Raw genomic sequence first — 24227 nt, 5'->3', positions numbered from 1 at the left:
CCCTAAAATCGCGTCAGCTTTCTACTGGTCTCCTATACTATATTTTGCATTATGCCCAACTTTTCAGTATCTGTCTTTGCATTATGCCCAACTTTTCGGTATCCAGCCAAAAACAGCTGGGTGGTTTTTGGGCTAAACTTTTCTCATTCTATAAAAACATTTTTATTGCTGTCTGTGCCATTGTTAGGGGATTTATTTTTACACTGACATTTGTAAAAAATAACAAAGACCTTGTACAACAGACAAAATCCGTTAAGCAGCAATCTTCCCAATGGGTACACAGACAGCAATATGCTATGGAAGGATTCAATGCTTCCTTAAAGTGTATCAAAACACAAAGGCAAACATTTAACATATTGCAGTTACTCAAAATGATTTCCCAGTGGTCCTACCAGAAACCCAGTAGTCTTGTAATTTCCTTTGGACTGCACTGAAATCAAAAGCAAGTTTTCTAAGGTATTATATGAAATACTTTAGTCCAAGGAGAGCAGCCAAGTGTGACAAGGTCGCTTATCTATAGACACAATGCTTTAGGTTGCGTTGTCAGTCTAGGACAGACAACAACACTAGCAGAATTCCTGGGTGAGAATAAAGAAATACAAAACCTGGAAAAAGCCACAGGCTCTAGGAACTGGTAATTTGTAAAATATAACATTCTTTTGGGGTTTAAAGAAAACATTTTGCCTGGAGTTGGATTTCAGCCTAGTTGGGCTGTGTAGATGGTCGCTGTGGCAATATAATACATAATATGTTTTAAAGAAACATATTCATTACCGACCCCAGAAAAATACTAGCTGAATGACAGATTTCTGCATCTGCATATGTGTTCCAGTCCAGGTAGCTAGATTTTTAGAACAAGTTAGCAAGGGCAGCTTTCATGATAATATTTTATTTTTTATATACTTGTATTACCTTGGTTAACAATGAAAGCCACTCCCACCTCAATCTAATCCATCCTACAAGATCAAACTAGGACTTGCCTTGAGAAGGAAAATTTAAACTCCCCTAAATCCACCATCCAGATCTCCTGATAAAGCGGCTACCATGTCTGAGGGCCACTGATTCACCACTGTAATGACACCAGCACTAATTGGCCCCTGTCCTTCTCTTCATCTTCTACCTCATTCAGTAAGGCTTTGTACACACATCTATCACTGGAATTGATCACAAAAGAACAGGGTCAGTTATCTGACCTGTACATAGTCTGAAGGGACAAATCCAGCCTAGCAGACCACCAATAAACAGTGTTCCATGTCATATGGGTAATGACACAGACCCCTGGGGAGGGACCCAACCAGGAAGAAGGAAAAACAAAAAATTGGTTGGAATGTTATGACAGTTTTATGGGAGTGCATCTGGTGGTTAAAGAAAGGTGGGGGGAGAATGTACTGAAGCCCAGACTCCAGCTTTAACTTATTTTCATGCCATTTCTGGTATGCATAGTATGAATGGATGGACACAATGTCTGGCATTCAAATCAGGTAAGTGGTCTCCTATTACATTTTATTTATAAAGGCAGAACAGGGCCATTCAATTGCAGCTTTACGTGAAAAAATTTATCATGGACCATGATACAGCAAGGTGACAACAATGACCTGTCCTAAAAGTATCCTTGCACAAACACACGTTTAAAGCTTTATATGTTTTCTTTGCTGTGCTGTAATATAACATGTGGTTTGAATGCAGGGTCTCTGTAATATTGACCTCCATTCACTCACTTTCCAGCGGATTGTTCTCCACGTTGGTTTGCTCAGCTTCATCAAACCGTCCCTGAGGCGTTTTGGGTTTTCTTAAAGGTGCTTTTTTAGGGTTGGTACTTTCTTGTGAGCTATCGCTAACTGCTCGGACACAACTCCAGACTGATGTACATGCTGCCAAGGGGAAAAAAAAGATGAATTCATATTTTTCATATATAGTTTGGATGACATGGTCACATGCTCTGTCAAGTTTTCTTTTATTGTCTTTAATCCATTGGGACGTTTTTTTTTTACTTTCTTTTTCAGAGTCACAAAAGGAAATCAGGAGGAATCTGACCTTGGTTGTCACTAGAGGGGATGTCCCCATAAATATTTCTGCTTCTTTTCCACTGAGAAATGTTAACTTTAAATTTTTGCTTCACCTTGTGTCACATTAATGATGGTCACCGTGGAAAATAGAAAGGATGAATCTCCTGGTGGGCACACATTTCTTGGTACCTGTGCCCAGGTGCATCACTGCCCAAATTAGATGCCAAATGTGTGACTCTGAAAGCCCAGCTCTAAGCAGAGTGCACATTTATCAGCGTAATTTTTGGGAACTGATTGGTTCTTATAAGAAATCCACAATCCCCTTGATGGTACATACAGATGCAGTAACCTCCCCAAAATGTGTTTGAGCTGGTTGGGAAGAAGCTGTAGGCGAGTGGCAGCCCCTGTATTGTGACCCAACTATTCAATAACCACCCAAAAACAGCCTGGTGGTTACTGAAATGTGCCCGGTGGCACGCCTGGCTAAAAGACTGAGAAAAACCCTGCATGTATGTAATAAACAGTTATTTTTGTCCAATGCAGCTACCCAAACCAATTTTGGATTCTGTGTTGCTGCATACAAGATTTAGCCCATTGGTAACTTTACAAAATTGTCACAGAAATATTCCTAAATGTATAGAATATACAACAGGAGTAAATTTAGCTATATCATATATATATATATATATATATATATATATATATATATATATATATATATATATAAGCATCTAAAGGATCATTCACCCGCACACAGTATTCAGCTTGGGCTGAGATAATGTCATTAGTCTGCTGCAGCATGGAGGTAGCATGGTGAAGGGTAGCAGTGTGCTGCTGATGTGACTCATATTTGTGAACACAACCTGGATCTGCAGCTAAATTTACATTACATCTGCACTTCATGAGGGTAAAAAAAAAACTATTAAAGCTGACACTTAATCTGTTTATTTGTTGCTTTCCCTAATCCTCCTACCCCATTTACATGCTAATGTCATTTTTGCTGGTCAGAGAAATGAAAGCAGATCATGGCTGGTTTAAAGGACCGGCAGGGTGCTCTTCTCTGTTTCCTAAAGATATGACCCAGCTTCAGTACTCAGGACTCCCTGGATGTGATGTAAGCAGTGGGATAGATCTCGGAGGCAGATATATCAATGTCCATATATCATTACCATGTGACACTGAGCTTCCATGATGGACAGAAATTAAATTCAATAGGTAGTGTAATGCTGGGAAGGAGAAGGCTGGATGTCAATCTGCCAGACAACCTCAGTCTAATTTGCTTCAGCTTCTAATGCACATTTTGATAAATGTACAGTGTGCAGAGAAATCAGAAAAAGTACAACTGGGCCAGATATATCAAACAAGTCTGCCATAGATCATCCTGACAGAAGATGTGTGATCATATATGTGGGCTGACAACCATTTCCATCCATTAGTCAATGATCCTCACAATCAGAATAAACATGGTGCCGGACTGATGGGTCATACAGATGCAGCCATATAGACGCACACTATATAGCAGTGTTATTACACATCATATACACACAGTCCGGGCTAGGCCTTGTCTATAGTGTATAGGTGTGCCTCTCAGATCACCCCATACACAGGAATGAGGATACCCATGAAGTAAATGCCCCGCTCGGCTCCCCATAGAACAGTCAGGCCGGTAGACATAATACATGTGTAGTGTGTACTCGGCTACAACTCACATTGCAATGGCCGGGCAGCCCGGTGCTGGTAAATCACCGCCCGGACACAGCGACCCCAGCAACACAGCGACCCCCTAACACCAAGCATCTTCCACACTCACTTCCTGTTTACTGCCCGCTGATTGGACGATGTCTGCCGCCTTCTCATTGGCTGCTTCTGTCCTATAACAGGATGATGATGGCGGAAGGGGCGGACTGACCCGGTGTACACGTTATACAATTATACCGGTGTGTGTATGTGGTCACCCTGATACGCCACATAGGCTGCTTATACTCAATTACCCATCTTGTGTCCTCCTCTAGTTCATAACGCCGTATATCAGTTTCTACATGTTAATCTCCAATCTGGCCGAGCATTGTGAGGTGACCCCGGAGATAGCAATACAGATTATGGGGAGTTCACAAGTGCTGGAATCTATTCCCCATTTACTGAATGAATCAGCCTGCCAACATCCACAACCTCAGGATCTGATCATCCGCCGCCCATTACCATGCACTGACATGTATTTTCTGCAGGTCATGTATTTGTATGGCAGTGATGTCCCCCATACAATGAATCATGCTGCAACCCATGCAAGTATCGGTGTGTTCTACATGTGAACTATAGCGAAGGCTTTGTTGTCTGGTGTGTGCCATTGTGTTACCCAGGCTGCACTAAACACTTTTTGAAACCAGTTATAGATAACTTTCCTTGTTATCAATGAGGATAAATTAGTGCACAGCACATGTAGCTACAAAGATCAGGGTGGCTTGTTTCAAAGTTTTTCTTTACTGCTTGTTTAGATGGTGTATATCATTTCATGTCCATTAGTCTGGGCACTTTAAGGTCTTACCTCTATGAAGTCCCCCTCAGTTACTTACTGATTATTCCCCCAGGTGCTGGCCAGCATTCTGCAGCAATGGCAACAATAACCAGTGGTGTGTTTTCAGACAGACCTATTTAAATTGGCTGCAATGGTATTCAGAGCCCTAGTATGCAGTCAGTATGCATTCTGAGACTGGAAGGGCGCCATGTGGTAATGTGTGCTGTAGACGCAGCTCTGCAGTATTAGTTGCTACCCTAGCTTGGTGGCAGATGCAACAGCCCAGATTGAAGACAAAATGACCCCATGCTTCTAGGAGAGAGCCACAGTAAACAGGGAACCTGTCTTGTGAAGGGAGTGGTGACACCTGTGTGGGTGCATGGAGGGTGCATGTAGATTCAGAGAATATATGGGTGATCGGTACACGCAGGCAATCTTTGGTAAGTAAAAATGGAAAGGGATGCAATGTTTCTTTCTTGTTTTAACATTATTATTCTGTATTTTGCCTGTGATGAAAAAAACCTCTTCTAGAAAATGGACCCTAAATTCTTGCTTTTCCCCACACCTAAGTCTTTTCTCAGCATCTTTGCATAGAACCAGGAAGTCTTCACATATTGGGACCAGTAAGCCATTTCTGTTGTGTTCCTAGATCATGTGATTCTGCTACAGAGCACTCTCACACTGCAGCGGAGATCCTGACGAGGATCTACTTTTAGTGAATGTCGGACCCCATAAAACATTTTTCACTTCCTGAAATATTGCTTAAAATTCATGCAGTCCTGAAACATAAGCTGGCAGGATGATGTAACACACCAGCACATGTGTACTGGTAAAAACTTTGGGCCACTATTTTAGTGTGAACAATCCTGCAAAGGAAAACGGTAGACTCTGCAGTAATAATGATGTTAATAATAATGCTTGGCAGCCATTATCGCTTTAGGGCTGATATCGGACGAGAGTCTGGCATGTACAGCGCTCGTCTGACGTCATTCAGGAATCAGTCCTGACGGATCTATAAATGAACCACCACAATACAAGTGAAGGGGAGAGAGCACAGCTGGGTGTCACTCGTTCGTTCCTCCTCTCCCCTTTCCATAGAGCAGAACGGTGCTGTATGTACAGCACTCGTTTATGCATTGTGTAGTCTTTTATCCTTGGAAATTATCATGCAAGATCCTTTCCAAAGGGAAAGGTCTAATGTATGTTAGGAAGTCCAACTTTAAATTTCTGCAATTTTTATATTTTGCAGTCTGTGCCACACTGCCCACTTGGGAGATTTCCAGTTATACGATAAGAATTTTCTTTTAATTCTCACAGGAACAGGTGACCACACTGGGAAAATTCTCCATACCTCTTATGACAACTGTTACATGTTTGATTTCAGCTTTCATTTCTGCATCTATACCAATTGTTTGAGGACAAATAAGGCAAATCTACTTAGCAGGTACACAAACAAGGGCAAGCATATTCTACAAAATACTTCATGGAGCAAAAAGTGTTATATGCAAGGTAACACATTTCTTATTGTGCTCTGGTTATTGTGCAGTATCATACAGGGGTGGCATTTTACTAAAAATGCATTTGGATTAATGTGCTTAATATGAATGGCAAATTATACTTCATGCAGTTGTGTTTTTTAGGCATTTGAGTTTTCATGTTTTCATCTAGAATCCTATTTAGAAAAGCACAGCACCCATGCTGTCATCATTCATTCACCAATAGTGGTAATGCAGCAATGTACCTTAGCGTGATACTTTCATATATATATATATATTTTTTTTTTTTTTTTTTACAGATTTTTTTTTTTGAAAAAAAATAAAAGGAGTATATTTGTATTACTATAGAAATATAATAGGTTGTCAAATAAATAAATAAAGAGCCATGGGTAAAAAGTGAAATATTTTATTGGGATGATTGAATCTCTACGAGACAAACTAATGATTTCACTTTTCTGATCACATTAAACCATAGGAGGATTATACCTCTAAGTTCAACTTCAAAAATGGTCTTGAAAATGTTAGAAAACATACAAATGCGTTCAAATAATTACAAAACAATGTTAAACACAAACAGGACAATTCAAACCTATCCATTAACTCCACAGGACAAAGTCGTGCCTTAAAATTTGCACTTTGTATTGAAAACAAATGAGAACTGGGAGACTGATGAGACACCAATTCAATTCTCAATGCAGCAAGAGTTTGGAGAAGCCAGCTCCTTTCAATTTTTCTCTGCAGATGATTTTGGCAATATCAGTGACAAGAATGACTCTTAGAGGAACCCCAGTTTCTGCCTACTTGCTTTCTATGTTGTATCAGGGGGGTATCTGCCTCTCATAGCACATTGCTTTCAAAAGAAGAATTTATTGGACATGCTTTCAAAAAATCAGTTTTATTACAAGATGAAGAGCAAGCTTATATAGCCTTGCTGAAAACCAGAAACTAGAGGTAGCCACATTGTGCCCCAGGCAACACACCAGCAATTATTCTGAGTTAAAAAGCACTTGCCTCAGTTAGTCAGCCTCTATTTCCAAAAATTGATAAGATTTCTCACTATAAACTATTGCTTCAGTTGACAATTTTAGTCTCCCTTACAAGCAAAGATACAGCAAAACATACAAGAAATGTAAAAATATATTAATGGCAGCGTCTCAATTTTATTTTCAATCAGAAAATGCTCAGGGTTTGGAAAAGAAAATATATCTAATTTTTATTTAGGCATCCATTGAAACCAAAAGCAGTAACAGATTGATACTTATAAACATGCATGTTTTACCCATATTTATATTTAGACAAAAAAGTCAAATAATTAAAATTCAAAGTACACAGCTTTTATAGTCAGTGCATAAATCCCCAACACATTAGCAGGAAAATATTGTTCTTCAGAGCTATTAAGCACCAATAGTGAGAGTCTACAGACCTTGAACATTCTTCAATATGAAAAAAAAGACATTTTATCCAATCACCACACAGGCTATTATTGTTCCACGCACATTCAGAGTATTTACAATGATATACATGTTTATATACACTCTCTATGACAAACACAGTAAAGTATTGCAATAGTGTTGGATGTTCTGGAGGATGCAAGAAGATACCACCACTAGGGTGTTGGTGAAGATGGTTGGAAAGGAAACGCTAGAAAAAAAAACAGTTTTTTGTTGTTCCAGTACTTACAATGCCTGTCAATCACAAAGATAAGCCACTTTGCAGACTTTACCAATATTGTGCCAAATAATTCGGTAGAACCTACAACAGATCACCAAGGTACAATGTGCCATGTGTAACAATGTATCAGCACAGTTAGTAGTTTCTACTATGGTGTAAAAATAATAAATCCGATTTTAGATTGTCTGAATTTTCTGCCACTGGCAACAGATTCACATTAAAATGAGGTCATGAACAGATAAACCTGCACTGTTAAATGTCATATGTTATATAACAAACAGAAGGATATGACAGATATTTTCAGATTGCCCAGCATTATTGTCAATTTGGCAGCTAAGTTTTTTTCCAGTTTGGGTTCTTAAAACATATTTTACAGAAAAATCATCTTTCCTTATAAACTAGTGCAGCAATAGGTGTGTATGAGTTACATGCAAGTTGTGCCTGGATTCATTTTTAAAGTAGGTGCAGTAATATGGTACCAGTATGGAAAAGTATGTTATTGTGACAGAAAATAACTAATAAACTGTTATATAAATGAAGCTCAAATAATGTAAGACAAAAGTGAAGCTGATATTGCATTGAATGTTGCCAGATGAAAAGAAAATAAACATTCATATACAATTGGTAAAGCCTACAGGATAGTTGTGTGTTAAGTACCCTTGGGGGTAGATACATGGAGGTCTTGGTTTTATGGCTTGCCTATAGCCAGACAATTTTTTACAGTCATTCTACTCGGACACTCAATGTGTGGGTTGCTAATGGACCACCCAATAGTACCTCTGGAATGCAGCACTTTTTTTTTTTTTTTTTTTTTTTAAAGAAAACTGCTAAGGAGTATAGGAGTTCCTATAATTTAAAAACATTAAGCTAAATAGCTCTTCATATAAAACAAAAAACTTGCAATGAAGGTTGGTAAAGCAGGATGAACTTATATACTGCATTCTGTTGCTAGTCTTAATAAATTAATTTTTTTTTCCCCCGTTTTGGATAAAGCTTGGATTATACAAGGAAGGGTTAGACCCTATGCCAATATTTTTTTTATGTGTCCTGCCGAGTGCTGCCACCAACACAAAGTTAGGTGAAACCCAAAATTATGCGTAGTCATCAGAGTTATTATGCAAGGGACAATTCTTAAACTGTTTCAGAGACAACTCTCTGGTAATAAATATTGTTCACTTTGGAAAGGCTTCATTTGTAGTTGTGTCTTTATGACATGATGTAAGGAGAAATCTATTTAGTGTGTTGAAAACAGCAAGATTATAACATATTAGAGATGCAAACCCTTTCCTGCTATATACAAAAAAGGGCTGGATATACATTGAATTTTTGATTTAGAAGTCTATTTCAAGGTCCATTAATAAAAACAAGAATGACAATAAAAGGTCCCAAATGTAACAACCATGCTAAATATTGGCACACTTATGTACTCCTTTCATGCCTGTGGAGCCCTTTTGTACCCTAGACATAGATTTTAAAGGGGGTTCTCAGTGCCCTCAACCTATTGCAAAGCTTGTTGCCTGTGACTCTGCCCAGTGTGCAGTGGAGGCACTGATATATCACAGCTGAATAACAGGGGCAAGTTTTTGCACCTGAAGGCATAATCACAACTTGCCTGAGTTGAGGATCCAGAAGTATTCCACAGGGATCTATCTGAAGATAGGTATTTGAAGTGGAACAAGGTGCTTGCATTTCAGTAAAATCATTTTAAAAGATTTTAGGTCAGATGACGTTCTTTTAATTTTTATAACTGAATTCTTTTTAAATCTAATAGAATACCAAACTTAATGTACATATGAAGCAGCAACTACAAACCTAGAGGAAATGCATGGACCTTAGTAAGACTTTCACCAAAGAAGTCTCCGTCACCTTGGAACCCAATCACTGTTGGCACATTCATTTTTGATTCCTAATTGCAGAACCAGGCAGCATTTGCAGCACTAAGAATAGTAAATACATCATATCACTAGAAAACACAGGATGCTATGGCAGTGCTTCTGTCACTACACAATTCAGAGAAAATGTACAGTAACATGAGAAATGTCAACCAGGGACATCCCAAATATGCTTGGTATATATTGTGCTAGATATGGTGTGCTGGCACTGCTGACTTTTTCAGGACTGTTTGACTAATGCAGACTGCACTACTACAGAAGTTACTGTGCTGCAACAACAAGCATGTGAACATCAAAGGGCATCCTTACTTCAGTTAACCATAAAGCAGTAAATCTTAACACCAGGGGGGCAGCCTGTCATAAAATAGATCTGGGCAGGTTCAGTTTAAGCTGGCCATATGAGGCAGTTTTGTCACTATTTTGATTACATGTGACTCAAACAACAACAAAAGGATTATGTTAACTAGTTAGATTCATGAGGTTTTTGCCCATGATTCATGCCCATGAATAAATATGTACCTCTTCTTTGACCAATGTGGTTTGACAATTATGAACTGTGTAAAGCCAAACAGGGATGAGGGTACAGGGCTATTTTCTAAAAATCATCAATAAAAAATATTACGGAATCATAACAAATTAAATGAGGGATACTGCTGGCATGCTTTTGACTTTAGTCCAGTTTTATTTCCAATTTTTTTTTTCATAAAATCGTTGGATTAGCAAGGGTACTATAAACCCTGCTTAAAAGCATGCTGTCCCTAAAAGAGCATGCTTGAACATGCAGCAGTTCACTTCGACCATGTTAGATGAAAAATGTAGCTAAAGTAGCATATTTGCTCAATGTCCGTCATTGTCTCCAGGCACAGAGTAGTGTGAAGACATTACAACTCTATGTAGCTTTCTGCTATTCGACAAAACATTTGATCAGTAGGTGCTAAACTACTGCAACGCTTATGAAATTAAAAAGTGATGTCTTCATTGTTCCAATCTATCGTCACTATTAAAGCAAACATTTGTATACCCATTGTCCATATCGCAAATGAAGCATATAATGCCAATCATTTATTGTCTATATGTAATTTGCTTGAGATTCTCCAAGATCAAAAGCTGATTAAAAGACCATCTTGGCATAATGCTCATCAGTCAATAAAACATCAGATATACTTCCAGTAGAGGAATTTATGTAACTTTGATAAATGAAAGGCAGCACTGTACTATCACTTTTGTTACCTCCACTAAACAGTTATACCTGTGGCTTTGACAAAGCCATTTTTTAAAGACATGGCCTGGATGTTGTGATCTACAGCGATCAAAGTAACATGTTTTAGTGTACATAATGATAGTATATATAATGTAAGGATAGGAACATCATACCCAATCACATTCCTTTACAACGATTGTGAGACGAAGGTTAAAGAAGCATATTGAGAGATACCATATGGTCAGTCCAGCTGACCTTGCATATCAACTTGCCTGTGTCAGAACATAACATCAATAAGCAATTCAGATTTGAGCTAATAGTTAGTCCACCAGCTTCATGATGCAGCAAAGCCTGAATAAAATGACACTGCTAAACTTTGTAAAAAAAGAAAAATATTTAAGCCAGGCGTTACAAATCTTTGTTAACTATTGAAAACCAATTTCATTAAATTTGTATAGGTGGTGAGGACTACCATAAATATAAATTACAACTAATGTATTTCAATTTGGATGATATAAATTATCTTCCAGTAAAAGGAGAGGAAAAAAAGCAAATATATAAATATAGCTCAAAATACAATGGCAGCTAACACTTTAATACCACATAGTTTTGAGATTTATTGTTAATGAGGTATTACATAAGCATCTGGCAAGTCCTCCTTTCTTCTACTGGAAATATCGGAGGCCAGCAACCAGAAAGAATTTTTCCAAAAACACTTCGGAGTCAAGAACTGCAATGTGTGCTGCACGTCCAATGAGAGAATTGGCTGTATTGGGCAAAGCATGAATGACGTCATATCGCACTAGATTACAGTCTTTGTTCTGTAGAACTGGTAGAAGGATGTTTTGAATCATCTCAGCATACACTGGCCCTGTAAAACAGCATAAATTAGTTACTGTAAAAAGAATTAAAAGAGAAAAAAAAATACTTTTCAAGGGAAACAACATAAATGGGTTTATATTCAGCATTGATGTTTACAGAAGCGAAATTACTATGCCAGTGATTTTAGGTATTTTTATTCATTGTACAGTCAGCTGGGTGATCAGCAAATGGATGGTTTTCTTAAACTCATTTTCTATTTGTTAGCAAATGTTTTTGCATCATCTAGGTTCACTGATAAAAGTGTATCTTAATCCAGTCTTGAAGAATTTTAATGAATCAGACCCAAAGTGGGCAAACATTATTAACAAGAATGGGAAAAATTTGCTGTATAACTGGAAAAACATGCTGTGATTTTATTTTTAAACTCCATTTTTTTCAGTACAGTATCATAATATAAAGCTGCACTGTTCTGCCAAAGTCTGAAACAGGGATTTAAAAAGGCCTGACCATGAAAAGTGTATATTTAATACCATTAAACCATAATCAAAAACATAGCCAATGTCTATAAGTAGTTTCCTACCCACAACTCTGTAGAGTTAGTTTCTTTTTCTGAAAAAAATGTAACCCTTTCTTTATATATACTTTGCTTTTCAGACTAGATGCATACAACCAGGACAGATCCATTTCTCACACAACCCATTAAACATCTCTGCTTCTCAGTACGGCGGTACCCATATTAACTGCAGCACATAATCAGACAGGTAGCTGCATGGGTTGAAGGCCACTGGGCAAACTATGACACTAAAGCTGTAAAGATTTGTTTAAAGAAGAGAATAAAAAGAAAAGTGCTTGTAAAGTAAAACAAAAGTAACAGTTTGCAAATGAAAGTGTAGGTCAGGGCAAAATAAATACAAAACATAACATATTAAAAAAAACATAACATAATTCACTTGCAATGCACATACATTTCCCTGTATTCTTCACACAGGCAAAGAGAAACACAGGGCAGCTCTGAATTTCTGATATTATCAACAGTTTTTTTTTTAATTTTAAACAGAAATACCAAAATCCTTCTAATAGTATATTTACCAGGTAAGTTCATTGTTTGGGAATACATACACTTTAACCAGAATGAATTTAAAAATGATATCTGTACAGGTTTACAGGATACTGTAATACTGAGCTTTTCCAATCCAAACATGTATAGAAGTTTCTCACCTGACTGTTTGTCCTTAAGAGCAGTTTTGCACATTTCAATACGAGCAGAATGATAAGGTACATATCGATCCTGTAGGGAACTGACCAGAATTACATTTCTAAAGTGTTCCAGACCTGTAATAAAAACACATTATTTACAACTAAGCGGTTTTAGGATCTATCGGATTACATATAATATTTACAGCTTGGTTAAATAGACCCTCAAACTGAATAGTTTTTGAGATGAGTATTGTTCTTAGAAAAAATTTTTCCTGTGTATGGCTATTTTAGGACTAAGTGAAAGACATTATATAAAGGCTCATTGCAGTTTAAACACGGAGAGCTCCAGCAATATCAGATATAGTTTATTATAATCACTGAATACATCACAGATCTTGCATTAAATATAACATCTAGTCAAAATGTATTTCTATGGGAGTCTCTCTGTAAATTGAAAGCCAAGACCCACCAATTGACCTTCCCTCTGTCCTTCAAAGGTCCACTCATGGTTTGAAGGGAAATTGAAGTTGGTGGGGCTTAGTCCTAAAGCAGATCTCTAACAACAACAACAACAACAAAAATAAACTAGTAAAACTTTGAATGGAAAAAAAAAAAAATACCTGGTTTCTTGCTTAGCTTGTACAGGAAGGTTTGTCGAGGATCCGAGTGGTCACGACATGTCAGCTGTAATAATGAGCCAGATTTTTTCCATTTCTGCATGAACCACAATCCTGCAACACCAACAATACACATCTTTTCCAGACATTATGCCAGTTGCTTTATATTTTGTGATATATATACACACACATATATATATATATATATACACACACACACACTTATCTAGATTTATATTAAGGTCATAGAAAAGGGAACAAGGAGAGTCTGAGGATCTCTCAGGCACAGCTTTATACTTTCTACTTGCTTTCCCATGATACTATTGCCTGGGGGTATCTGTGCAGGTCTACTGGTATTAGTAGCACGAATATCTATGGATATCTTAGAGCTTGTACATAAAAGGTATAAAATTGGCATGGTCAATGTATTTTCCTGAAAGCCAAGTAGCTCCATGACACTAGACAAAAAAGTATATGAAAAAAGAAAGCCCTTTATTAAGTTTCTATTTCTTGTTATAGAGAGGAAGGAACACCAGGATAAAGTCTCTAGATACATCCAATTCCTAAATGCGCTCACCTGTATTAACAAGAGCACTGCTGTTGTAGAGTGTACCCAGATGGGGACCAGATAAAGAGAGGAAAGTGTGAAGCTTGCTAAGGTACCATCTGAACCTTGGCCTTGAGAGAACTGATCGTATAATTAAGTTCCCCAGTGAGTGTCCTATAAAACTAAAAGAAAACAATAATTTAACAACTATAATTCTGGCATGCAAATGCAAATCAAATTTAATGTATTCTGACAAATAATAATGAAATCTATTTTAAATTTCGATAGTAGCACATGCAAATCATAATAAAGATATATCTCACACACACTAGCAACTTGTTAAGTTGACCTGTTCAAACTGTTTTTTAACACAAATATTTATTCACATTGCAGCAATGTAATGAATTTAGGCATGTAAACATTGTTAAGATGACCTGATGAATTTCAAAGTAAGCATGAGAATGGGCATTTAGTTGACTTTGGATATAACATGGTTTTTAGTGCCAGTAAGGTTGGCTACGAGGGGGTGCGGAGAAGTTGCTGGCTTTGCCCCCTTCCAGATGAAACAGAAAAATTAGTGTGGGGGCATATGACAGCCTAAAATTTTAGTATTTAACTGTGCAAATATCAGGTCTGTGCGATTCCTAAAACTGTTTTTTCTTTTAGTGAGCAGCTGTGATGTTTTTGTTTCTCCAACACTGGGGGCGAAGTGTCCTTCCTACAGCACTGTCAAAACCTGGATATCTCGTTTCAAGGGTATTTCACCGTTGAAGATGAGCCCCGCAGTGGGCGCCCCCCAACCTCAACTGACTCAACAACCTGTGATGCTGTCTATGGGCTTATTATTGAGGACTGGCGAATATCCTCAAAAAATACAGCCCAGATACTTGACATCTCAGGGGAGCGTGTTGGGTTTGTTATCACCACTATCCCAGACATGTTCGTTTTCAGCGAAGTGGGTGCCGAAGTGCTTGAACAGTGATTAGAGGAAGGAACAAGTTGAAGCATCTGAAGCCGTTTTGGCCTATTTTGAAGCTGCACAGGACTTTTTGGCTAGGTTAGTGACTGAGGATGAACCCTGGCTCCACATCTATGATCCTGAAACCAAGAAACAGTCAAAGGAATGGTGCCACAGCGGGTCCCTGTGGCCAAAGAAGTTCTGAAATCGACCAAAAAAGTCATGGTGTCCATTTTCTGGGACAAACATGGTATTCTGTTAGTGGACTACCTATCTCAGAGCTCTAGTATCACCGGACAGTATTATGCTAACCTCCTGGACCAGCTGAAGGAGGCAATTAAGACAAAACGCCAAGGAAAGTTGACCAACAGGATCCTTTTGTTTGCAGGACAATGCACCTACCTGGCCCCTTCGGACAATTATCTGTTCCCAAATTTGAAAAAAAAACACCTGAAGGGGCAACGAGGACCTTTGAGGACCTTTCTGACATCAAAGATGCTTGCTGAGAGAGCTGGTTTGCGGCCCAACTGAAGGACTTTTTTTTTTAAACAGTCTAAAAAAGCTGCAACTACGCTGTACCAAGTGCATCAGTCTCAGGGGGGAATATGTTGAATAAAGGCGTTATTTCCTAACTCTGGCTCTCTTCTATCCCATAAGGAATTATGGCAGTTCTGAAGGCAAAAGGCAGGCCAAATCCTAATATTTAGTTGTGCAACCACTGTTTCTGAGAACTGCTTCACATGTGTTAAATGGAGTCGACCAACTTCTGGCACTTGTGAACAGGTATTCCAGCCAGAGTGATTGGACTTCATTCCACAAGTCTGCATTTCTTGGTGTTGGCTCAGAAATAGCATTTTATAAAATCACTGGGAATTAGGCTAGCCACTCCATCATCTTGTTGGTCTGGAACAAAGACGTAGCTCGTTTACTGGTCTGCTTGGGGTTGTCCACAACAACCATTTCAAACGCATTTCTTCAGCATAAGGCAACATGACCTGTATGACAAGTATTTTGATGTATTCTAACTGATCCAAGGTCAGTTAGAATAAATCAAAATGCACTAAAACCAGCATGTACAACATTTACTGCTTCAAAATGAGGGCTGTACCTGACCCCTGTTTTTTCACAGAATGGACGACTTCACTAATTGAACTCCACACTGCTATTATTATTATTTTCAAACAGGATTTATATAGCGCCAACATATTATGCAGCGCTGTACATTAAATAGGGGTTGCAAAGGACAGACTAATACAGACGGTGATACAGAAGGAGAGGACCCTGCCCCAAAGAGCTTACAACCTAGTAGGTAGGGGAATTTACACACAATAGGATGGGAGATATGTAGTGGTGGGAAGTAGTGAAGGTTTCAAAAGGCAGAAGAAGATGGGTAGGCAAGTTTGAAAAAAATGGGTTTTAAGTACTCTTTTAAATGAGCAGAAAGTAGGAGCAAGCCGAATAGGATGAGGAAGACCATTCCAGAGAGTTGGGGCAGCTCTAGAGAAGTCTTGTATCCATGCGTGTGATGTGGTTATGAGTAAGGAAGTCAGTAGTAGGTCATTGGAGGAGCCGAGAGAGCGGCTGGGGGTGTATTTTTTTACCAGGTTAGAAATGTAAGTGGGACAATAACTGTGGAGGGATTTGAAGGCAAAGCACAGGAGCTTGAATTTGATTCTAAGGTAAAATGGAACCCAGTGTAGAGATCTGCAAAGAGATGCAGCAGAAGAGGAGCGGTGGGGAGGATGGATGAGTCTGGCAGCAGCATTCATAATAGATTGTAGAGGAGAGAGTCGGAGTAATGGAATACCAGGGAGGAGGAGGTTACAGTAGTCCAGACGAGAAATGATAAAAGCATGTACAAGGAGTTTGGTGGTTTCAGGGGACAGGTAGGGGCTAGTTTTGGAGATGTTGCATAGATCAAAGTCACAGCACCTGGAAATGTTCTGAATATGGGGGGTAAATGAGAGGGCAGAGTCAAAGGTGACACCAAGACAACGTGCCTGAGGGGAGGGCCGAATAACAGCGTTGTTAACAGTTAGATATATGTAAGGAGGAGATGCGGAATTTGAGGGGGGGATGATGATGAGTTCTGTTTTATCCAGGTTGAGTTTCAGGAATCTGTCAGACATCCATGATGAGATGGCTGACAGGCAGCGTGAGACCTTATCCAGGACTGAGGGAGACAGGTCAGGGGTGGACAGATAGATTTGAGTGTCATCAGCATACAGATGGTACTGTAAGCCAAAGGAGGATATGAGACTACCGAGAGAGGAAATGTACAGAGAAAAGAGAACTGGTCCAAGGACTGACCTTTGGGGAACACCAGCAGGGAGGAGAGTGGATGAGGAGGAGTTACAATTGAAAGAAAGTTGAAAGGAGCGGTCGGACAGATAGGAAGCAAACCAAGAGAGAGCAGTGTCACAGATACCAATGGAGCGCATGATTTGTAGTAGAAGGGGGTGATCAACAGTGTCAAAAGCAGAGGAAAGATCAAGTAGAAGGAGCAGGGAAAAGTTGCCTTGAGACTTAGCTCTGATGAGGTCATTGGCCACTTTAGTAAGGGCTGCTTGAGTGGAATGGGCTGCTCAAAAACCAGACTGGAGAGGGTCAAGGAGTGAGTTGGTAATCTGTGAGTCTTTTGTAGACAAGGTGTTCAAGAAGTTTAGAGACATATGGGAGAAGGGAGATAGGATGGTAGGTAGGGGTTCAGTGAGGGTTTCTTTAAGATAGGGAGAATTTTGGCATGTTTGAAAGCTGAGGGGTATTTACCAGTAGAAAGTGAGAGATTGAATAGTTCGGTCAGGGCGGGGGCCAGGGTGGAGGAATGGGCACGGAGTAGATCAGAGGGAATTGGGTTCAAGCGGACAGGTAGTAGGTAGAGATGATGAGAGAAGAGACTTCATCCACAGTAACAGGGCTGAGGCACTGCTACTTTTTTTTGTTGAACAGCCTAACATTTCCTTTTCTTTACTTTATAAAAAAAAAAAGTAATAACACGAGTTGGATTTTTGTTCATGTTTTGATTTGTAGTAGAATGTGTAGTGTCCCCAATGCATTTGGTGTACGGAAATAAAAGCTATTATAAAGATTTTGAGCTTTATTCACCTTTTTAAAACACACTGCTAATATTCTGAACACAAAAGTGTACATGCAGCAGATGCCTTCCTAATTTGATTTTCTGTCTACAGTATACAGACAGGCTAATTGTAAAACAATATTTAATAATAGAGGTAACAGGTTATACTTGCAAAATTGCTTCAGATTCAAGGACAGAATTCTGTCCTAATATTCTAAGTTCTAATATTTTAAAAGTACAGCTAACCTTTATATATTGACATTGCATTTTGAGAATACATTCTGCTTATAAGACAGCTGTCATGTTACAACTATTATCTTATTTCCACAATGACATAAATCTTACCTGATTCTTGAAATCGCCAGACTGTAGATTTGAATATACTGTATGATTTCATCCAAAAGACGATCTGTCATTGAATCAAAGTCAGCAAATGTATCATTCTGGGAAATAAAATGAAAAGTTGATATTCTACTTTTCAAATATTTATGTACATGACTTAGTAATTTACAATTTTTGTTAATAGCTTTTAAAAAAAAAATTAAATATATATTTTTTTTGTAAAATAGAGCCATGTGTATACTCCATGCATGTAATATAACTAAATTCATTTTTGCATGGATGATCTTTTTTGGCATTAACAGCTTGTGAAACCTAATTTACATTTCATTTCAAGCAATTCATTATGAAAAGGTGCACAATTACCACAGAGCACACATTATTATGCCAATAAACACTGGTTTGGGGGACAGCTATCCTTGGTTGGAGAAATATGCTTTTTGATTAAAAGTTTCTGCCAAAACATTCTGATGGTAAGATGTGTTTGGGATGCAATAAAGAACATATGTAATAATGAAATGTAACTCAGCACAGCATTCTGCATGTATATATGTGTGTCATTACAAAGCACTACTGGGAACAAGACCTTAACAGGTCGATCACTATAGTTAAATGTTTTTTGTTTTTTTTGCACACCTGATTCCTCTCTGACATAAGGAAATCTTTTCGCCCTCCAGGTAGTCCAAGTTCTATGTATGTTCTTACTAAGCGGAGGTCAGCACTATTACCTGCACCGGGTAAAATAAAAAATGTAAAACATTTACTAAACATTGTTTTATGACAGTTTGTCCTTATTAACATTTAGGGGAAAAATCACATTCTTAAAACCAACAAATAAAAAATTAAATAGATTTCAACAATCTTTGCAGAGGTGTAAGTAAAACTGGGTTAGTATAAATTGAAAGAACTGCCAGTTACTTTCTGATGCTGGCCCTCTTTTAAAGTTAAATAGCTTTTTGGAAGGATAGAGGAACTTCCTTAAAACATGCAACTGAAAGCACTAAGTTTTTGGCAGATTTAATATATTATGCATGACTAGTAAAGAATGTCAAACACTGGGACTGTGCTGGTTAAATGAAAAATAAAACCTTTGCTAACTATTAAGAAAACACATAACCGCTTTCACCCTAAATTTTTCTTTTATTACAAAAATCCTTAAATTGTTGTAAACCCCACATCTGCCACTTACCTTTCCAGGACCCATGGAATGTTTGGCCATGGGGTGTCAGAGTTGCAGATTCTCAACATATTACTATGGAAAAATTGAGGACCCATGACCCCAAAAGCCTACACATACAATACAGATGTGGAATATATTGTGTATATGTATGTGTGTGTGTAATTGTACAACTGGAATATGGTCTTTACAGCACCAGTGTAGTTTCCAGTAGAAAAGATCTTCCAGAACATAATTTTACTTGGATGTACCGAACAAAATATTCAAGATCTAATACTCAGAATATTCAGAATCTAAAGTTATACATTTTGTGTATTATCTGAATATAACTCATTTCCCAATATAGCTTAAATATTATCTTTTTCTGAACAGTCTCATAAATGTGTCATCCTGTATGCACTTTTCTTCTAGAAAGCTAACACGGATATAACTAAATTTGTCCTTTTCTATCTTCTCAGACCTCTTTTTGTATAAAATAAAAACAGATGTTTTAAATATACAAGTTAAGAATAAACATAACATTCCCCAGTACACAAGAATCTCTCATGAAACATTTTAATTTAGACTAACATTTAAGAATCCATTTATAAATAAAGACTTTTTTTGTTAAACACTTTTACATTTGTTAAACACAATTGACACAAAATATTTATTATTTACCATCTAGCCCATGAACACACACAATCAAATGAATTCCTTCATCAGAACTGTCATCTTCCTCCGCACTAAAGTATGGAACTGTGGAAGCTAACTGAGGCACATCACTATACAAAAACCCAGGGAGTTTTAATTGCTTTAATTCTTCTTTGGCCTGAAGGAACCTACAAAACATTCAAATAAATATTAGACATATGGAGTAATAAAAAGCCAAGGTGAAATTTCTCTAAAATAGGATTTGTAAGTTGGCACAAACCTATAATTTATGCAATATGTATATCACAGCCACATAATACTCCATGATGTAAAATAAATCTAGACAGGACCTGTGATAGAATGGTGGCTAGATATAAGGTTTGACAGATCAGACTACAAGTGTCGATTTAAAATAAGCAAGAGAGAGAGTATAAAGCAGAAATTGGTACCAAGCTAATAAGACAGTGGGATTGCAATCCACTGACAGTTTGTATACCAGCATTGACTTGCAGACTGATGGCATATCTTAATTCTCCTCATAGGCTTCCGAAAAGAGTATATGGGTATTCCCATGCAAACCTGTCATTTGAGGACAGATATAAAGGGCAGATGGATGGGCAGAGGCCGCTCTCCTCAAACAAAATGAAGAATTACATATTTGAAAACCAGATAGAATGGAAAGATCTAAAAATAACCATTTATTCACACTGAAGTGAGTTAGTACTGACTGCTTTCTATGAGTAGATAGTACTCTTTTAGAAAGGCTATGAAAGGGATAATTTCGGAGGGATATGGGTTTGGTTAGCGATATGTTCTCACCAACACGATGGGAGAAAACTTATTCACTTCTCATGATGCATAAGTTTCTATATACAAAAAAGTACAATATCGGATTGACCCTGGAAATCAGCACTGCCAGTCCAACTCTCCCTTTGAACTTGTGAGTTTAAGAACTTGTGAGTATGGCTTGTGTGGATTTTAATACAGGAAAAATGAGATGCAAGTGTATTTATTAATAATGCTGTGCAATCTTTGATTTTATGGTATATGTATTCAGAGTTCTTAATCTTGTACTGACTTTACTGTCTTGTTGTAGTGTAATACAATACCGGTCTCATCAGTCCAGTGTGTGACTGGTTATACTGTACATGGCTGTAAAATGTTTTAAATTTTATAATAAATTATGTTATTTAATGATATGTGTGTGATATAGTCTATAATTGGTGTCCTAATGTAACCTATAGAGAAATAAACCTGCTATATTTTTTTACACCCAGAACTGAAATGTTAGTTTTAGAGGCACTGACCCCTAAAATAAACCTGTAGTGATTTAAAAAAATGATCTTGTGATAATAAAACTCATGACAGATCACTGAGGCCTTGGCACTTTTTACAACTGAACATTTGCTAAGGGAGTTTAAGAAAAAAAAAAAAAAAAAAAAAAAAAAAAAAAAAAAAAGGTTGGCTTGGAAGGCTTGCAGGACATGTATTAAAATAATCAATATGGGGTTTGCTGCACAGTATATAGATTATACAGGTTTACCTAAAAATACTGGGTGGTGTCCATTTCAAACATATGTTTTGGCAGCCAAATATTATTTTGGAAATCTGGCATCCAGCCTTTGCACTACATAGAATAAACCTAGAAAATATTTAGTGATCAAATGAAATGATACTCACGCTATCATTAAAGGCTTTGGAGAGCTTTCATACCAAGCAAGAGATGATGAGTATGATCCAAGCATTGCACCACCAGGTTGCTTTGTTATAGTGTCAAGTGTATTCCTGGAACTTAAAACAATTTCACCAGGGGAGTCTTTCAATGTATAGGAAAAAGATAGACAACTAGTTGAACAAACACCAGGCATGTTCAGTGAATCTTTTACATAATCAGAACCAATCCTCTCAGACCCCAAACACTTATGTTCAGAATCGTGGATAACTTCACATTCAGGATCCTCCAATTTGTATAATGGGCCATCTGTCTCTTCATAATAGCCATTTTCGATCATTTCTTCATTTTGCTCCTCCTCATCATCATCATCATCCTCCAATTGCAACAATGGGCCAACTGAATGCAAATTTACAGATTCCACAACAGGACTGACGTTCCTAAAATCCTCTGCAGGGCTAATTTCAGAAATGTCTGTGCTACTTTGAGAGCCAAAATAATTTTCTACTAAACCTTGCTTGACAATGTCAGTGCTGTTCGTGGAAGAAAGTATAGCAGCAGCAGGACTTTTACTCCCAGCTTTAGACATGTCTTTGTCTGATAGTTTTGGTTCCTCGCTACTGTATTCCTCTTTATGCAACAAAACTTCCTGATCTAAAACAACTGAGCCAGATACCACTGACTGTGCACCCACAATAATAACTTCAGGATCAAGTGCAATTTGAGAGTTATGGTGAAGTGCTTCTGGTGTTGGGAGTTCACGAAAAGTGGTTATGGAACTAGTAGCAGGTACAGGAATACTCTTAACTTCATTTGGAGTTTCCTCATCAGAAATGGAAAACTGAAAGAGATCTCGGATATTTGAAAGGGAGGAATGAACAGGTAAATTTTCTGTGTCAGAAAACACAACACTTTGAGGCTGTAACAGAATGTTCGATTTTGTGGAATCAAACTTTGGCAGTTCAGCTGTACCCAAGTTGAGGACTGTTTTACTGTCTTTCATCTGGCTCTCAGGTACAACAGAAATCCTGGAACTTTCATCTGGGGAAAGTTCATCATCATCAGATGGTAAAGAGTTTATGGATGTCAAGGATGATTGGATTTCACTCAGAGCACTAGTGCTTTCTGTGCAGTGGCTTTCAATGGTGCCTTTCAAGTTTGATTCTGGTTTCAGCAGAAGAGGTGAAAATACCTTGTCATTTGACACTGGATCATGTTCAGTCATATTTTCCAAGCAGAAGTCTGGATTTGGGTGAGTTGCAAAAGAACTGGGTTCACTTTCCACACCAGAGTCAGAAAATCTTGAAGATGCACAGGTAATGCTAAGGTCAGGCAGCTTTATTGTGTCGCCACTTACTATAATGTGGACCTCTTTACTACCACTATGTAGCTGGCTGTTTTTAGGCCTTATAAGAGAATCTTCATTTTCAGAAAGTTTTATATTAGTTTCCAATGCAACTTCTTTATTAAATACAGAATCTGGTTCCAGTGATTGGGTCAAAGACCCTGTTAAAGCAGATATATCATGTCCCTGTATACTTTCCTTATAGGCCATATTTTTAGCACCTTCTGACTTTGAGCTAAAAATTACAGTTACTTTTTCTCCTTCATATGAGTTTTTGTTACTTGGCTTAACCTCTATTGTCCTCAAACCAGTGGGTACTGTAGGGTAGCTAGTGCGGTCCTTTTCAACCTCTGGTAACAAATTATCCACACATGTAAACTCAGTACCTGCTTGTTGTGTGCTAAATGTACCCAAATTGGTTGAAGTAAAAATAGATGCTAAATTGCCGGAATCCAAAGCACTCCCATGGTTTCTTTCAGTACCGTCACTAGTTGCAGACTGTGGCTTGGTTGTTACTGTAGTAGATGGGAGAGAGTTATGTCGTTTGTGCCAAGCCTGCAACCCAGATGACTTTGTCTCACTTGCTAGAAACCCTGAATGAAGGGTATGTCCATCTTTGTGGCAATGTGAAGGCCTGCCTTCAAACGATTTTGACATGGCCTCTGCAGTAGCAGCTTTTAAACATTTGTAGCTTACTAAGACCACAGAATCTTTAGAATTCTGCTTTACTATCTTTTTTGGATTATCAGTCTTCATTGTTTTCATAAGTTTATTTACTTTTGTTTTTGATTTATTATCGTCCTCATTTTTTTTTGTCTTTGTAAGAGGCTTTTCAACTTCAGTACACCAAGTCGAAGCAGAGACACTTTCTGTTCTGACTTTTAATTCTGGGCTGCCAGGAGCACAAACATATCCCTCCTCATTGTCAAGTTTCTCAGGTTTGATAGAATCTGATCTTTGCAAATTCTGAGCTCCTAACCACGGTCCATCCAAATCTGTAATGGAAGTTACACACAATATTTGGGAAGGCTATTAAACAGCATTAAAATGTATAAAAAAAAAAAAA

The 24227-nt window shown here is 37.9% G+C and overlaps 2 protein-coding genes across 10 annotated transcripts in view; both read right to left on the bottom strand.

Moving 5' to 3' along the window:
- Positions 1–3863, bottom strand: part of SDHAF4 (succinate dehydrogenase complex assembly factor 4) — an 8336-nt gene extending 4473 nt beyond the window's left edge. The window contains exons 1-2 of the mRNA XM_072408498.1: positions 3716–3863; positions 1719–1871 (exon numbers count right to left, since the gene is read on the bottom strand). Coding sequence (XP_072264599.1) covers positions 1719–1871; positions 3716–3803 — 241 coding nt within the window. The 5' untranslated portion in view covers positions 3804–3863. The remainder of the gene's footprint in view (positions 1–1718; positions 1872–3715) is intronic.
- A 2541-nt stretch (positions 3864–6404) lies between these two features.
- Positions 6405–24227, bottom strand: part of FAM135A (family with sequence similarity 135 member A) — a 59519-nt gene continuing 41696 nt past the window's right edge. For all 9 annotated transcript variants that reach the window (XM_072408495.1, XM_072408494.1, XM_072408489.1 and 6 more), the window contains 8 exons: positions 21825–24156; positions 20172–20332; positions 18971–19062; positions 18341–18438; positions 13992–14143; positions 13418–13528; positions 12819–12932; positions 6405–11649 (listed from right to left, as the gene is read on the bottom strand). In XM_072408495.1, coding sequence (XP_072264596.1) covers positions 11444–11649; positions 12819–12932; positions 13418–13528; positions 13992–14143; positions 18341–18438; positions 18971–19062; positions 20172–20332; positions 21825–24156 — 3266 coding nt within the window. In that variant the 3' untranslated portion in view covers positions 6405–11443. The remainder of the gene's footprint in view (positions 11650–12818; positions 12933–13417; positions 13529–13991; positions 14144–18340; positions 18439–18970; positions 19063–20171; positions 20333–21824; positions 24157–24227) is intronic.

This window comes from Pyxicephalus adspersus, chromosome 4, assembly GCF_032062135.1.
Source record: "Pyxicephalus adspersus chromosome 4, UCB_Pads_2.0, whole genome shotgun sequence".
Classification (NCBI taxonomy): domain Eukaryota; kingdom Metazoa; phylum Chordata; class Amphibia; order Anura; family Pyxicephalidae; genus Pyxicephalus; species Pyxicephalus adspersus.
Note: the sequence above shows the minus strand (reverse complement) of the source record. Positions and strands in the feature narration are given on the sequence as shown.